Source organism: Myodes glareolus, chromosome 13 (genome assembly GCF_982192425.1).
Source record: "Myodes glareolus chromosome 13, mMyoGla1.1, whole genome shotgun sequence".
Lineage (NCBI taxonomy): Eukaryota > Metazoa > Chordata > Mammalia > Rodentia > Cricetidae > Myodes > Myodes glareolus.
The window spans coordinates 11,047,284-11,062,926 of NC_142038.1; the positions used below are offsets into that span (position 1 = coordinate 11,047,284).

Sequence of the window (15,643 nt, forward strand, 5' to 3'; positions counted from 1 at the left end):
CGGTATATTTATTCTACCATCTGTTCCCTGGTGTGTAGTTAAATATCACACTGGGGAGGCAAAGGCAGGACGAGGGCCATTTCTGGAACACACAGGAGTCTAATCCTTTTTTCTCAAACTATTTGTCTTTTGTGGCCACCCATTGGGAGCTCTTGAGGCTTGGTTACACTTGCCATTTTCTTCCCCATGTTTTCCTTGCTTCTCCCAGAGCCTTCAGATGTAGCCTTTTCTTCCTTCAGAGCTCTGGCAAGTTTCTCGGGTAGCTGATTCAAGTCCTTTACTCCCTCTTCTCTGTACTGTCAGTGGATAAGAGAAAGTCCAGCTTCCTTTCTTCCTTCCCTCCTATCATCCTTGCTTTTTTTTTTCAATTTTTTTGAAATGAGTTCTCAAGTACCTGGTCAGGAACTCACTATGTAGATCAGGCTGGTCTTGAACTCACAGATATCCACTTGTCTCTGCTACGCGAGTGCTGGGATTAAAGGCATCTGCCACTATGCCTGGCTTTGTTCCCCCTTCAAACCTAAACCTTAGAATCCTGAGGACGGGTTTGTGGGGGACAGGGGAGTTGTTAGACCCCTTTCTTCCTATCCTAGTGTGGTGACATTGAATGGCTCTCTTTTCTGTATCACTGGCCTGCCAATTAGTCCACGGTGGACAGGTAGCCTAGCTTATTAGAGCTGCCAGGGTCCAGATGGATCCTGACAACTCCAGCAATGCTAGGGGCAGGCACCTCTCATAGAGGGGGATTATTTAAAGCAGTCAAAAGTCATGAACCAGGAATGGAGCTCATTGGTAGAGTCCTTGCTAGCATGCAGGATGACCCAGGTCTGCTCCGTGGCACAGTATGAACTGGATAACTAGGCGTGGTGGCATGTGTCTGTAATTTCAGCCCTTCGGAAGTGGGGGCAGGAGAATCGGAAATCCTTAGCTATATAGCTAGAACAAAGAGAGGGACAGGAGGTGGGGAGACCTGTTGACAGATTAGAAACTATCCTTCGCATTTATTTCCATTTTCTTTCTTTGAAGAAGTTAGACTTGGGATTGGAGAGATGGCACAGCAGTTAAGAGCACTAGTTCTTGCAGAGGACCCAAGTTCAACTCCCAGCACCCACACAATGACTCACTTATGACGACCTGACTTTCTTCTGACCTCCCCAGGCACCAGACAAGCATGTGGGTATATCTCCACATGCAGACAAAACATTCACACACATTAAATACATCTTAAAAAAAAAAAGCTAGTCTTTTCTATATGGACTAAGTTTCGTTGGCTCAACAGACAAGAAAGAGGGGCATGGAACTGGATCTCTGAGCACTTCACCCCAGCTAAGGAATGTCAACCATCCTGCCAAGAGAAGAAAAAAAGGGCTCTTCTAGGCTTTCTTGGCCACCTCCGGGTTCCACCTCATGACATCCTTCTGTACTGTTCCATTATGGCTGTACTTCCATGTGAACTTGTTCTGGGGGTAAAAACAGGATCCTGAGGAGATGGGAATGTCATGTGCTGTGTGACTTGGGACACGGGCACCAGGATGGCCCTGATGTGTAAGCTCTCTCTGAGCCAAGGATGGTTCTGGAAACTTTCTATGCATTCCTCACTTCTCCTTCACCCTCAAGAGCGCCAAGAGGCCATCCTTTGGCCAGTAAGGACTCCAAGGTTCAACGAGATCACACAGTTGCTTGAAGATTGTTCTGCTGGAGTGAAGCAGAGCCAAGTCCAAACTCAGACTTACTACTGTTTGGATTCCTTTGACGGCTTCTAGATAGCCCTTCCTATGAGGATACAGTATGATTCTGGGGGAAGAAGTAAGCTAACTCTGCTCTGGAAGCCATCCCTTGTCTGCGGTTCCATGACTATCACAGTGTGGAGGCTAAGCCGTTCCCCAGAGTTCACAGCCTGTGCCTTTGACAGGGATAAAAAATACCACCAACCCCATGGGGCTGCTATGGGGTGCAGACGAATAAATCCATTTAAATAGCACGGAATCTGTCGTATAGTAAGCATTTAATAAAAGCCATTATTATCTCACCCCCTCACTTTATTTACTTAGGACTGGAAAGTTCTTGTGCCAATGCCAGTTAGCAAAGGTGAATGAACTGTATAGGATATATACACACACATAAAATACATATATAATATATATATACACACATATATAATGGGATCATCATATCAAAGAAATATCTGCACTTGCATATTATTTCAGCTCTATTTACAAGATATGAAAGTGATACACAAAGGAGAATATTGTCCAGCCATGAAATAAAATTCTACCATTTCTAGCAACTTGGAGGTTTCGGATATTAAATACAATATGTCAGGGATCACAGGACAAGTGCTGAAATTTTGTATGTATGCTTTCACTTAAATGTTGCCACATTAACTTTTCTGGGGGAAAAAATAGGATACCTGTGACAGATCCAAGGAATGATCGCACCCAAGACCAACTCAGTGAACCAATGAGTTTCCTGGCTTATATACGAGAGGAACACGCATGAGGGGTTACTTACAGGAGTTTGGGTGATTCAAAAACAGCTTTGTCACTGAAAGTCCTACCTCGTCATGAGTGGGGGCCTCAGGGAAGCTGTCCCATAGAGTCCTGCCTTCAGTTAACCATCTACCACTCTCACCTTACCACATGTATATACATGTATCACACACACATGCATATATGTATATATATGTGTAGATGTATGTACATATATGTATATATATATATATATATATCCTAGAAACTCCCAAGATCATGTGACAACTTGGGGGTGGGGCAGGCTCAGGTCCTAAGGCACACCCCCGTTTTTATTAGGGTGTGCTAACAGTCCTCTTACTGTTCCCACAGACCTAGTTGCCACTGTATTGTTCTGGGGCGTGGCCACGATTAGAGGGCCAAAGTTACTTCTGCTCCAAGGTGGTCATGGGATGGCCACCAAGGTGGTCATGGGATGGTCATGTTTTGGCTGGGGAAGACGTGAGGGAGTGCCAGATGTGGAGAGGTGTTAAGCACAGGTGCAGGGGTGCAGCTGAACAGGAGGAACAGCTCATACTGTCTTCCGTTAGCAGGGTGGGACAAGCAAGGGTTGGCGACAATAAGTTGAATAAAATGGTAGTAGAAAGAATTTTAAATATCCTCAATACAAAAGAAAAGGTCTGAGGTGACGGATATGCCAGTTATGCTGATCTGACCATTACATCGGACATGTTTTGAAATGGTACACGGTACCCCACAAATAGTGCAGTTATATGTGAACGAAACATACTTAAAAAGTCTTGAGAAAGGCCCGGCAAGAAGACTCAGTGGGTAACTGTGCTTGCCTTGGAAGTTTGACTGAGTTTGACTCTCAGAGTCCATCGTGGACGGAGAGAACAGACTCCCAAGGTTGTCTTCTGAGTACCCCCCCCCCCACTCAAAATAACAAGATGGTGATAAAAACAAATTCCAAAAGAGCTGGGGAGCAGAGCAACCTAGTCTATGGGAGGAGCTGATGCTGACGGAGGTGTGGGCCCAGTGCGTAGATTCTTCCAAATCTCCTTTTGCGGTACCTCACCCAAGACTTCACTTTTTTTCCTTACACAGAGGCAATTTATTAACAGACATTGACTGTGAACCTTCTTCCTTCAGATGCTGTCGGAGAGAATGCGGTCATATCCCATAGCAAACAGAAGCTCCGAAGGCAGAGTGAGCCCCAGGTTCGGGGGTCTTGGTCTGGAGTGTGAGATGCGGGGCAATAACCAGCCAGGGACAGCTCTTCGCAGGCAGCCTTTACCTTCATCCCACCAGTAGCTGGGCCGTTGGTTTCTTCGCTAGAAAGACAAGAAACGGAGAAAGTAACTCCCACTGAAGGATGCAGAGATGTGGCAGGCACCAAATCCATTTTCCTTTCAGCCTCTTGTCAAAGGCGGCTTTGTTTTCCCATCTTTTCTTTCTCTTTTCGTGGTGTGTGTTGTCTTCAGACTCCGCTACCAGAAATCAGAGCAGATCTTTACCAGTTTGGAAAACGGTGAGACCACCTTGTCTCAAAAGTAGAAAAAGGTCTGGGGACGTAGCTCAGGAGTGGAGCAGTTGCCTCTCATCTGCAGGGATCAGAGGGATCAGTTCAGTTCCTGATTTTTAAAAAAAGGAGGGGGGAATACAGATAGCAATCATTTTCTACTCAAACCTTTTATATCCCTCCTCTCCTCTAAAACCTGCGCTGCTTTTAGGGGGTCAGACCTTGCGTGGTAAGGTTGTCCTCAGCATCGGTCTCTGGAGCTCTCTTCACTTGCCAAGTGGAAACCCATCCCATTTTCTCCGGGTCTCGAGTCCCGCACGTGCCCTGCGCCCATTTTAAGGACCGGCCTGCCAAATTCACAGCAGTGTGTGTCACCTTTTCCAGGGCGCGCCAAACCCCGGAGTGACTCTGCAGAGGTGGAATTTTGGGCGTCGGAAGCTTGTGGGGGCCGAGCGAGGGCCCCTGGAGGACGGTCTCACCAGCAGGTGGCGCGCCAGCCGCCAGCCCCGCGCCGTTCCCGAGCCGAAACTTGAACAAGACGTTAGTGCGGGTGTCGGAGCCGAGCGGTTCCCGGAGCCGAGCTGTTGGTTCCTGCGGGAGAGTGAGTGACCAGAGAAGGGAGCGGACACCTTGCCGGAGTGACTCTACGATTCGGACATCGTGCGCTTCCTTCGGAAAAGCTTCGCGAGCGGGTGAGTAACTGGACAGCGCTCGGGAAGCGGATTCCCGTGCTGTTAACGCGTTGGCTCTGGTTTGCATTGCCTAGCATTTTGGCTCTCCGAGATCGACGTTTCTGGATGGAGGTGGCGGGCACAGCAGCAGGGGGGTCCGCGCGAAAAGTCGGGAAAGCGGGCGCACCGCAACCCGCGCTCACCGGAGGGTGAGCGCGCGTCCGTCCCCGCCGCCAGATGGCGCTGCGTGGCTTGCTCCCGGCTGCCAGTCAGGCACTACGGGTTCCCGCCGCCGCGGCGGCCGCTCTAGCCGGCCGGCGCTGCTCTGTGGTTCCGGGCGGAAGTGAGGCGCAGAGCGGAACGGCCTCTGGTGACATTTTCTTGGGGCGGCGCGGACGACTGAAGGGAATTGGTGTTGGAGGCTGCGGAGGCAGCGAGCTTTACTCTGCCCCCCTCCCCCCCGCCGGGCCTCCAGCCGCGCTCCTCCGCTGGCCGCTGGGAGTTGTCTGAGGAGGAAGGGGGCGGCGGGGCCGCCGCGGCCCGAGTCTGCGGCCCGTCAGCGTCGCCCGGGGTGGGCGCGTGCCCCGTCGGGGCGCGCGGGGCCCGCTAGGAGGTACAGACGGCGGGGCGCAGGTGAGGCACGGAGGGGCGCAGGGTAGCGGTCTCAGCTGCGGGGCGGAGGCTGCGTGCCCAGCCGGCGAGGCGCTTGCGGAGGCTGAGGGGAGCGGGCCGGGCTGAGAGGGCTCTGCGGCGTCCGAGCGTGGGGTCGCGACGGTGGAGGCGCGGCCCGGACCCCTCGCTCGTCCCGCCGCGGGCGACCCTCGCGTCCTCTACCCGCCGAAGTGCCCTCCCCCCCGGCCGCTGGCCCGGAGAGGACGGCGGCTTGGAGGGACCGCAGCCCCCAGGCCGCAGCGTTGGCTTGAAACAACTTTCCCGAGCCCGGGCCCGGGGGAGCGGCGGAGGCGACAGCCCCGCCAGCTCGGCAGCGGACGCTGGCGGGGACCCGAACCGCGGAGAGCCCCCTCCGGCGGTGGCCTTGCGGGAGGGAGAAACGGCTTCCCTGGCTTGGTACCGGCCTCTGGCCGCTCCCGCGACTGGCGGTCCCCAGATGCCCCGAATCAGTGTGCCTGGGTCTCCGACATTGACCTGCGAGTTTGTCAACTTTAGTTGAAGGCCAGCGCAGATGGAATCTGACGACCCCCGGATTATGGACTCTTGCCTTCCCAGACTTCCCAGATTATCCTCCGCCTCCAGTATAATTTCTCACCGTATATCTTAAAGCACTCATCTTTGTAGTGTATTGTGTTCTTTTATGGAGCTGTCCCCCCCCCGCCCCGTCCGATTGTTATGCCATTCATTCTCACCTTTAACTGCCCCGTCGTTATCACAACCTAGAGGCTCACCGGTTGAAGGAATGGACCCGTGCAGCCCTTCCAGATCCTTTACTCACCGCTTGGGCAGTTTGTGCTTGCAGTTCTTCGTTTGCGCTTTTTTGTATCTGAATCTTTGCATCCATTTGGGTGAAAGTCTTACTGATGACGCTTTGTAAAGGTTGAGCCACTTAATTATTAATGCATCTGACCGTTTGCTTAGGTTATTACTGTGTAGTATCGTTAGGTGCATGCTAACCGTTTGAATCACTTTTTTTCTCCTCTTGGGATATTTTAAGGATGGAGGCTATTAACTTTGTAATGTAGTTTTGCTGATTCTGGCGATCTGGATTTCTCCAGTAATCAGAGCCTTTTGGTTTAACTAGCAGTTTAGACTTACAGTTGATATGTATCTTATGCTATCTTGAAGAATTATAGTAGTAACCTTTTTTTCTTTCTGTTTTGGAGACCATATTTATATGCTAATACAATGTTAAGTAGAGTGCATTGTGCATAGTAGATTGTCGATAAATGTGTAATTACTAATTAAATTGGAATTTAGGAAGCCAAATTGGACTTGACTTCAGTGACCCACATACTACTTTCAAAATAATTTGAATGAAATTTTAATTCATTTTTATTATATGAGAAAGAAAAATATTTTTAACCTATAAATTAATTTTTTTTTTAAGAGTGCTTCTCAGTGATGCTGTTGTTTTGGTTGGTTTTGGTTTTTCAAGACCCGGTTTCTCTATGTAGCTCTGGCTGCCTCTGTCTTCCAAGTGTTGGGATTAAAGGCATATGCCGCCACTACTGTGTAATGTTGTATTCTTAATATGACAACCTACAGTCTGTCTCTGTCTCACCCTCTGCTAAACACCAAGAGTGTGTGTAACAGGATCTTGTGTAACACAGGCTGGTTTTGAACTCCCGATTCTTCTGCTTCCACCTTCCAAATGCTAGGGTTCATCACCCTGCCCTGCTTCATATTAACGTAGGTGTAAACACCATAGTAAATGTATGAAATCTGAAAGATGAGAGGACTAAATCTGGCAGACTTCTCACCTTGTATCCTGGGCCAGTCTCAGTCCTCTTGCCTCAGCATCCTGAGTGCTCGAATTTCTTTTCAATTTGAATGAAAATTTTATGTTTGGGTGATGCATCGTTTCATTAAGTAGAGGTCAGAGGAGTCTGTGGGAGTTGATTCTTTCCCAAGGATTGCTGGAAAGTCTCTTTAACTTGCAGAGACATCTTGCTGGCTCCATAAGTAAGATTTCTTAACGCCCCCTCAACTTTGTGGAAAGCGGATTGGATTTTGGAACTAGAAACTTGTCCTTCATTTGCTTCATATTAAGTTCACAATTCAGCTTGTTCAACTTTTTTTGGTGTATGACAGGGAGGGGCAGGGTCCAGACTGGCCATGGATTTGTGGCAGTCGCTCTACTTCTGCCTCTGAAGTGCTAGGATTGCAGGCATGTGCCCTTACTCCTGGCAGTGTTTACTCTGACATGCATTCATATGAGACTGTTTTATGTGACTAATTCAAGCCCTACATGATAAAGATAAGTTTAACTAACTTTCAAATATAATGCAATTCTACTGGAGCTCTGTGCTCAGTGTATGGCCTTTAAAGAATTTGCTCATAGTATTTGTGTTGACATTGATACTTCTGAATTTCTTTATATTTCTGGTATTGATACTTTAAATCTCATTACTGAGCCAGGTGCAGGTGTGATGACTTAATAATGCCTGTAATCCAAACTGAGGCAAGAAGATTGCTTTGAGTTCAAGGCCGACATGGGAGACACAGTGAGATTGATTCAGGACTGCCTGGGTTTTAGTGTGGGACTGAACTTCAAAACCAAATCTGTTTACCACATAACTGATTTCTGTGAGCTTGTGTAGTTACTCATTATTCAAGAACTTGTTTGCTGGGATCCCTGATTGTACAGTTTTGCTCCACATGTGCATAAATGTACAGGCTGGAAGGACAAGTTGGGTGTTTTTCTCCTGTTAAAACTTGGATGTAGTAGCAACCCAATCCTTACTTTGGTAATTTTAATAATTATCTTAGACTTTTATTTTCCTTCATGTAACTAGGCGTATGCTTGAAACTCTGCAAAAGCTAAAAATATATTGTTAATGTGTGTTCTCTTGAAGCATACTGATTTTAATATATTACTTTTTTATTTTTTTAATTTGTTTTTGAGACAAAGTTTCTTTATATAGTTGTGGCTGATCTAGAACTCACTATGTAGACACCAGGCTGGCTTTGGATTCATAGAGATCTACCTGCCTCTGTCTCTTAACCACACCCAGTGATTTTAATATACTACTTTAATAAAGATTTAGGGCCCAATTTTTTCTTTGTTAACTATAATTATGTAGACAAAATGAAATAGAGATAATAACATGAGTAAAATGGTGATATCTAGAGAGATATGGAGAAAAAGACAAAATAATCATGTGGGACGTGTGTGTGTGTGTGTGTGTGTGAGAGAGAGAGAGAGAGAGAGAGAGAGAGAGAGAGAGAGAGAGAGAGACAGAGACAGTGACAGAGAGAGAGAAAAAAAACTACTTTGTAGTCTTGGCTGACTTGCTTCTGCCTTCCTAGTGCTGGGATTAAAGGTATGTACCGCCACACTCCGGCCTTACATGTCACCTCTTTATTCTTAGTCTGAAACTTTTGATTGTTAGAGCGTGCCAGCAGTACCATAGAGCCGTGATGGAGCAAGCTCAAGAAGCCTCAACTTTTTTGTACTTAAAAGTTTGAGATAAGTTTCCAGAAAAGCCTCCTGAAAGGGACCAGCCTAAGTGGAATCATGATTATCAAATTCTGAGTTGCTTGGTGTAGCCAGAGCCTTGAGCTTTCAGAGGGGTGGCTGTGGTAAATAGAGATAGGGCCAAGTTGTGAAGGTTTCTTAGTTTGCTAATGGGTTGTGAATTTTCCTTTAAGATGTCCCTTCCTGCCTCAGTTGGAATAAAAACTCAATTAAAGACAGAGTCGTCTAGCCCAGGCTGGCCTGGGATTTGTGATCCTCTACTTAGTGTTCAGAGTGTGGGAATTACTGGTAGAAACTACTATATGTCTGGTGAAGTAGGAATTCTTTGATTTATTTATTTTTCCTTTCTGTTTATTTGTGCGCACCATAGTGCTTTTGTGGAGAGCAGGGACAACCATGTCGGTTGGTTCCAGGGATGAACTTCTTCAGGATTGGTACCAAGTTCCTTTACCCACTAAGCCTTCTTACTAGCCTAGGAAGTCTTTGGTCTTGTTTTCAGTTTTCTCCCCAGTGCTGAGGACTGAACCCAGGGTATTGTGTATTCTAGGAAAGCAAACTGTCATTGAGCTCTCACTGCCCTGCTCCTATTAAATTTGCTTTGATTCTTAATCATCAGACTAAAGAAATTTGATAGATTTTTTAATTTAAAAACTTTTTTAGCTCTTTACTTCGTGTGTGTGTGTGTCTGTCTGCCTTTCTGTCTGTCTGTCTGTCTGTGTCTGTTGAGTGGGGAGGTAAGAGGACAACTCGTAGGAATCTGTTCTCTTCTACCATGTGAGCTCCTGGATCATAGTCATGTTGTCAGGTTTGGTTGCTGTATTAGTCACTGTTCTATTGGTGTGAAGAGACATCATGACGAAGGCAGTTTATAGAGGAAAGCAGTGTTTAATGGAGACTTGCTTAGAGTTTCGGAGAGGAGTCCACGATCATCGTGGTGGAAGACAGGCAGGCTCTGGAGCAGTGGCTAAGGTATTGCATCTTGATTTAGAAGCAGGAGCCAGAGAAGGGGACAGGGGAGATTGAGACTGGTCCTGGCCTTGGCTTTTGAAACCTCAAAACCCACACTCCCAGTGACACACGTGCCCCAACAAGACCACAGCTCTTAATCCTTCCCCAGTTTGTGATCAGTATATGAGTGTCTGGGTCACTACCGCAGGGACAAAGTGTCTCTGTTGAGCCGACTCACTGGTCCTGGTAGTTATTTTTATTTAGTTGCTTTGAATTTGACTATTGTCATGAAACTTGATAAAAAGTTTTTGTTAGTCTTTGTCTTTTAAATATACCTACTTTAATTCTTTCAGAACTCATTATTGAACTTAAGGGAAGTGTGGGCAGCATCTCATAAGAGTGGGATTGCTGTTCATTCGGGTTTCACACTCAGCCTACAGGGCCTTGTAAAAGAAAGGAACAGGGCGAGCTAAGAAACTGTTTTCTTTTCAGTGTTTCTGCACTACTAGAAGAGGAAACATGAGAAACATATACATATATACGTATGTACACACATGTATGCATACATACACATATGTACAGACTTTTCGAGAAGTAGTAACAGCAGCTGACAGTTTCTAATGTGATTTTAAAATACTTTAGCTTATATGACAGATTTGACCAGTTCTATTCAAGGATTTCTGGATTTGACTTGGTTTCTGTAATAACTGTTCTTTTTCATGTCTTTACTTAAAATAAGGAATTTGTCTTTACTTAGCCAATAGGTAGGTATTGTAAATTCAGAAAGTATGAACTTGGCTTTATTTACACATTTACTGAATTTTTTTTCATAGTTATTAGCTGAAGATTAATGAAAAGTAAGTCTTATCAGCAAATCCTACTTGATGTGAATATGGGTGAGTTTTACAAAGCAGTTAACTTAAAAACCCATTTACTGAATACTGAAGCGCTGGTGGGGATGGGTACGAAGATAAAGAAATTGTTTCTAGCTAAGGAAATTATTGTAGTGAACCAGATGATTCCTAAGTCCCCTTCCTGCCTTAGAATGTGAGCAGAGGAAGTATACTGTCAGGGACAGCACTCATAGCAATTGTAGGCCAAAGCTGCTCTTTTCCACTCTGAGCCAGTCTTCAGTAGGGTATTGGAAGCAGCATCTTTCTTAGAGGCCCTAAGCTTTAAACAAATGACTGGGTACCTTTTTAAATGTATGGCCAGTTGCTGTGCAAACTGCATTTCCTCCACCTGAATTCAGGTTTGTGTATTAATTAATTAGTTTGGGTGGTTCAAAGAGCATCAATGGTAAACCTGTTAATATTTTTGGAGTAGCTATATTAATGGGGGGGGGCAGTTTGAGACAAGGTTTCTCTGGTAACAGCCCTGAATGTCCTGGAACTCACTTCGTAGACCAGGCTGGTCTTGAACTCACAGAGATCCACTGTGAGTGGATTAAAGGCATGTCCACTGCTATATTGAAAAAATTAAAAATGATTTTATTCTTATTTTTGTTTATATGTAGGCATGTTTATTTGTGTAAATATGTGCCACCAGTTTGTGTTTGCTCAGGGAGGACCAGAAGAAGGTGTTGGGTTCGCTGGAATTGGAGCTATAGACAGTTGTAAAATGCCATGTGGGTGCTGGGGGCTGACCTGGGGTCCTGTGGAAGAGCAGTCAGCACTCTGTGCTGCGGAGCCATCTCTCCATCCCTGGAGCCCTGGAGCAGCTATTTCTAAGAATGCGTTTATAATTGAGGTTAGTTAGTCTGTAAATTGAGTTTTTATTGGCATGGCTGACATTACAGAACTAAGATCGCTGACATTAGAATTTTTTTGTAAATGGAGTTGTCAGATTTTTAGAATTAACTTTATTTATTTATTTATTTATTTATTTATTATGTATACAACATTCTGCCTCCATGTATGCCTGCATGCCAGAGGAGGGCACCAGATCTCATTTCATATGGTTATGAGCCACCATGTGATTGCTGGGAATTGAACTCAGGACCTCTGGAAGAACAGCCAGTGCTCTTAACCACTGAGCCATCTCTCCAGCCCCTAGAAATAACTTTTTATGATGTTTGGAGTCAGTATTTTGTTAGCTGCTCTATAATTAGATAAAGGTTTTAGGGATAGGGAAGTTAGATGTGGAGTATAAAACTCTAGGAGAACAAGGTTGTTTTTCTTTCTGTGTTAAGAACAAAATCCTTATCTAGTTGATTTTAAAGTGTGTTTTCTGTCTGCCTTAGTTTTTTTAAATACATTTTTTATTGATATTTATTGAGCTCTACATTTTTCTCTGTTCCCCTCCCCCAAGGTCCCCATGCTCCCAATTTACTCAGGAGATCTTGTCGTTTTCTACTTTCTACTTCCCATGTAGGTTAGATCTATGTAAGTCTCTCTTAGTGCCTGCATTGTTGTCTAAGTTCTCTGGGATTGTGGTTTGTAGGCTGGCTTTCTTTGCTGTATGTTTAAAAACCACCTATGAGCGAGTACATGTGATAATTGTCTTTCTGTGTCTGTGTTACCTCACTCAAAATGATGTTTTCTAGCACCATCCATTTTCCTGCAAAATTCAAGGTGTTGTTATTTTTTTCTGCCATGTAATACTCCATTGTGTAAATGTACCAGATTTTCCTCATCCGTTCTTCAGTTGAGGGGCCTTTAGGTTGTTTCCAGGTTCTGGCTATGACAAACAAAGCTGCTATGAATATAGTTGAGCACATATCCTTGTGGCACGATTGAGCATCCTTTGGATATATACACCAAAGTGGTATTACTGGGTCTTGAGGAAGGTTGGTTCCTAATTTTCTGAGAAATCACCACACTGACATCCAAAGGGGTTGTACCAGCTTGCCTTACCACCAGCAATGCAGAAGTGTTCCCTTTTCCCCACAATCTCTCCAGCATAAGTTGTCATCAGTGTTTTTGATCTTGGTCATTCTTACAGGTATAAGATGGAATCTCAGAGTTGTTTTGATTTGCATTTCTCTGATGACTAAGGATGTTGAACATTTCCTTAAGTGTCTTTCAGCCATTTTACATTCCTCTGTCGAGAGTTCTCTGTTTAGGTCTGTACTCCATTTTTTTTTTATTAGATTATGTGATCTGTTGGTGTCCAATTTTTTGAGTTCTTTTATATTTTGGAGATCAGACCTCTGTTAGATGTTAGATGTGGGGTTAGTGAAGATCTTTTCCCATTCTGTAAGCTGTCGTTTTGTCCTGTTGACCGTGTCCTTTGCTTTACAGAAGCTTTTCAGTTTCAGGAGGTTCCATTATTAATTGTTTCTCTCAGTGTCTGTGCTGCTGGGGTTCTATTTAGGAAGTGGTTCCCTGTGCCAATGCGTTCAAGTGTACTTCTCACTTTCTCTTCTATAAGGTTCAGTGTGGCTGGCTTTATGTTGAGGTGTCTGCCTTAGTTTTATCCTAGCATAGAAGCATAGAAGCTTTTTTTTTTTTTTGGGTCAAGTATTGTACACACCTGTAATTCCATTACTTGGAAGATAGAAGATTGAGAGTTCAAGGTCATCCTCAGCTGCTAGGTGAGTTTGAGCCAGCTTCGTGTTTGTGAGACCCTGCTCCCCCTAACAAATAAAGGGGCTGTGAGGTGACTCAGCAGATAGAGGCCCCAGTCATGACACCTGAATATCTGAGTTTGATCCCGGGGACTCACATGGTGAAAGGAGAGAATGGACTCCTGCAAGTTGTCTTCTGACGCCTGTGGGCATATAGATGCTGTGGTGCTCAAACCACATAAAGTAAAAAAGTGTTTATTGAGAAAGGTTGGGTGTTTTTGTTTTGTGTTATTTTCAAATAGGATCTCACTTTGTACCCCAAGCTGGCCTTGAACTCGAGGCATTCTCTTGCATCTGGGATACTAGAATACTGGAATGAATCACCATGCCCATCTGATAAAAAGGTTTAATTTTTTTTAATGAATTTGTGTGTGTGTGTGTGTGTGTGTGTGTGGTGTCTAACATAGTTCAGGATGAACTCTAACTATAGAACTGAAGCTAGTCTTGAATTTATGATCTTCCAACCTCTACTCCCAAGTGCTTGATTTATAGGCCTGCACTACCTTTCCTAGGTGAGAGGCATATTCTTTTTATTTTTTTTCTGAGGCGAAGTCTCACTATATAGCCTTTGCTGACCTGGAACTACTTTGCCGCCTTCCTAGTGCTAAAAGGTGTCTGTCACCATGCCTTTATTTTTTACTTTTTAAAAAAATTTTTAATTACTTTTTAAAAATGTATGTAAGTGCAGTTGCCTGAGGTCAGAAGAGGTTGCTGCGTGCGCTAGAACTTGAGCTGGAGGTAGTTGTGAGCTTCCTGATAATAGGTGCTGGAACTGAACTCTGAGCAAGAGCCCTTAACCACTGCGACATCTCTCCAACACCGAGAAGCGTATTCGTAAATCAACATTTAATCATCAAGTATTGTTTGTTTTCCCCTGCTGCAAATACAGAACAACTTACTATTAGCCTGAGGGCATGTATAGTAGATTTTTGGCAGCATTTTTTCATTTTTCTTAGGGCCTAGCATATGTGCTTATATAGTGACCCATCTTTTTGAACAATCTTCCGGGAAAGCTAGAAAATGGCAAGAGCAAAAATGTTAAATCAAGAAATGTAAAGCTTGTGTCTTAAATTATTTTTGATTTATGGTAATGGTGCTTTCGAATGAGTGCTTTAGGATTTCTCTCATCAGCTGCAGTGCTTTTTGCAGTTGGTAACTTCCTTCGCCTCCTACCTGATGCTGGTTTGTTCACAGTCCTGGTGGAGGGCCAGGCACATGCTAGAAGCGGTAGTATCTGCAGTCTGAAGTGATTTGAGCAGCTATTATCACTCTTGGCCTATTTATAGGGCTTGTATCAGTGGAGAAAAGGTTGGCTGGCAGACATGCAAAGTTGCCTTCGTGGTTGCAGTCTGTTTATATTTCCATGCTTGTTAGGGCAGATCCAGCATGTTACTGATAACTCCATTCAGCTTTATTAATTTTAGTGTCTCTTTTATGTACTCCAACCATTTGGTACTCATTTCGCAGTCACCTTCACCCTCACGGTAAGAAAGACCAAACAACTGTTAATCACAGTGAAGGATAATAAGTTTAATAATTTCTAGGTCATATGGGAGCATTCAGGGTTCTTCATTATTTCATAAGCATATTGTTATTTAGACCAAGTGCCAAATGCAGTCTTCGTACTTGTAGTAATCTCTAGTTCCTCTCTTTTCCTTTACTCATCATTTCTGAAGAAACTGAAACTTTCCTGTAATTTGAATTTGTTCTAATCCTGTAATGGTGGTAAGCATGTTCTTCTGGCCTGTGCATTGCTAACTGATGTCTTCTGTTTAGAGAATAGATCTGGTTCAGTTTCTGTGATGTATAGTCTTTGTCAGTTTTTTTTCTTTGTATAAAGGAGACTTTATAGTTAATATTGAGTCCTTGCCTCAGGAGGCACGTATTTTATTTTGTCTGTGATGTTAGCTGCTGTTGATGGTCATTGTCTAGTTCCATTAATGAATTTCTTTTGTTTCATCATTTCCAGTTGGGAGTCTGTGTGTGTGTGTGGTGTGTTGTTTGTAACCTCTTTAATTTCTTCCTCCTGAGAGTTGGGGAAGGATGCATTGCTGTGGAGCAGAGAGCTTGTTGCAATATTCTGTAGGTGTTTTAATTTTAGTTCTAATCTTTGCTTCCTTCACAGTTCACATTATCTGTGCTATAGATTCTCACTGGAAAAACTAACCTAAAATCCTTGCCAATAATTGAAAGTTGTTGGAAGACAAAGTTGTTGATGTGTTGGTACTTAAGAGTGTTGTTGTTACTGGGCTCAGTGGCACATGCCTGTAATTCTAGCCCTTGGGGGGTATAAGCAGAAAGATCAAGAGTTCA

The 15,643-nt window shown here is 44.4% G+C and overlaps 2 protein-coding genes across 5 annotated transcripts in view; one reads left to right on the plus strand and one right to left on the minus strand.

Annotated features, from left to right (window-relative positions):
- Window positions 1-1,988: 1,988 nt before the first annotated feature.
- On the minus strand, window positions 1,989-4,879 carry LOC146891866 (uncharacterized). Of its 2 annotated transcripts, none has more exons than XM_085676396.2 (2): window positions 4,212-4,879; window positions 1,989-4,072 (listed from the first exon to the last, which is right to left on the minus strand). In XM_085676396.2, the coding sequence occupies exons 1-2, from the start codon at window positions 4,747-4,749 to the stop codon at window positions 4,047-4,049; spliced, it is 564 nt and encodes a 187-aa protein (XP_085532522.1). In that variant the 5' UTR covers window positions 4,750-4,879; the 3' UTR covers window positions 1,989-4,046. The 2 variants fall into 2 exon arrangements, with proteins under 2 accessions (XP_085532522.1, XP_085532520.1); XM_085676394.2 differs by having other exon boundaries at window positions 1,989-4,102.
- Window positions 4,544-15,643, plus strand: part of Ark2n (arkadia (RNF111) N-terminal like PKA signaling regulator 2N) — a 75,786-nt gene continuing 64,686 nt past the window's right edge. Inside the window, exon 1 of one of the 3 annotated variants that reach the window (XM_048419682.3) lies at window positions 4,544-4,682. The gene's annotated coding sequence lies outside the window, so the exon portion shown is untranslated. Of the gene's footprint in view, window positions 4,683-5,010; window positions 5,295-15,643 lie in introns of those variants that run through there. The other 2 variants (XM_085676392.2, XM_085676393.2) reach the window with 2 other exon arrangements.

Coding starts and splice junctions, on each gene's coding strand:
- LOC146891866 (XM_085676394.2), bottom strand. CDS start 4,749: ATGCAAACCAGAGCCAACGCGTTAACAGCACGGGAATCCGCTTCCCGA. Junction 4,103..4,211: donor GGACAACCTTACCACGCAAG/GTCTGACCCCCT, acceptor TTTAAAAATCAG/GAACTGAACTGATCCCTCTG.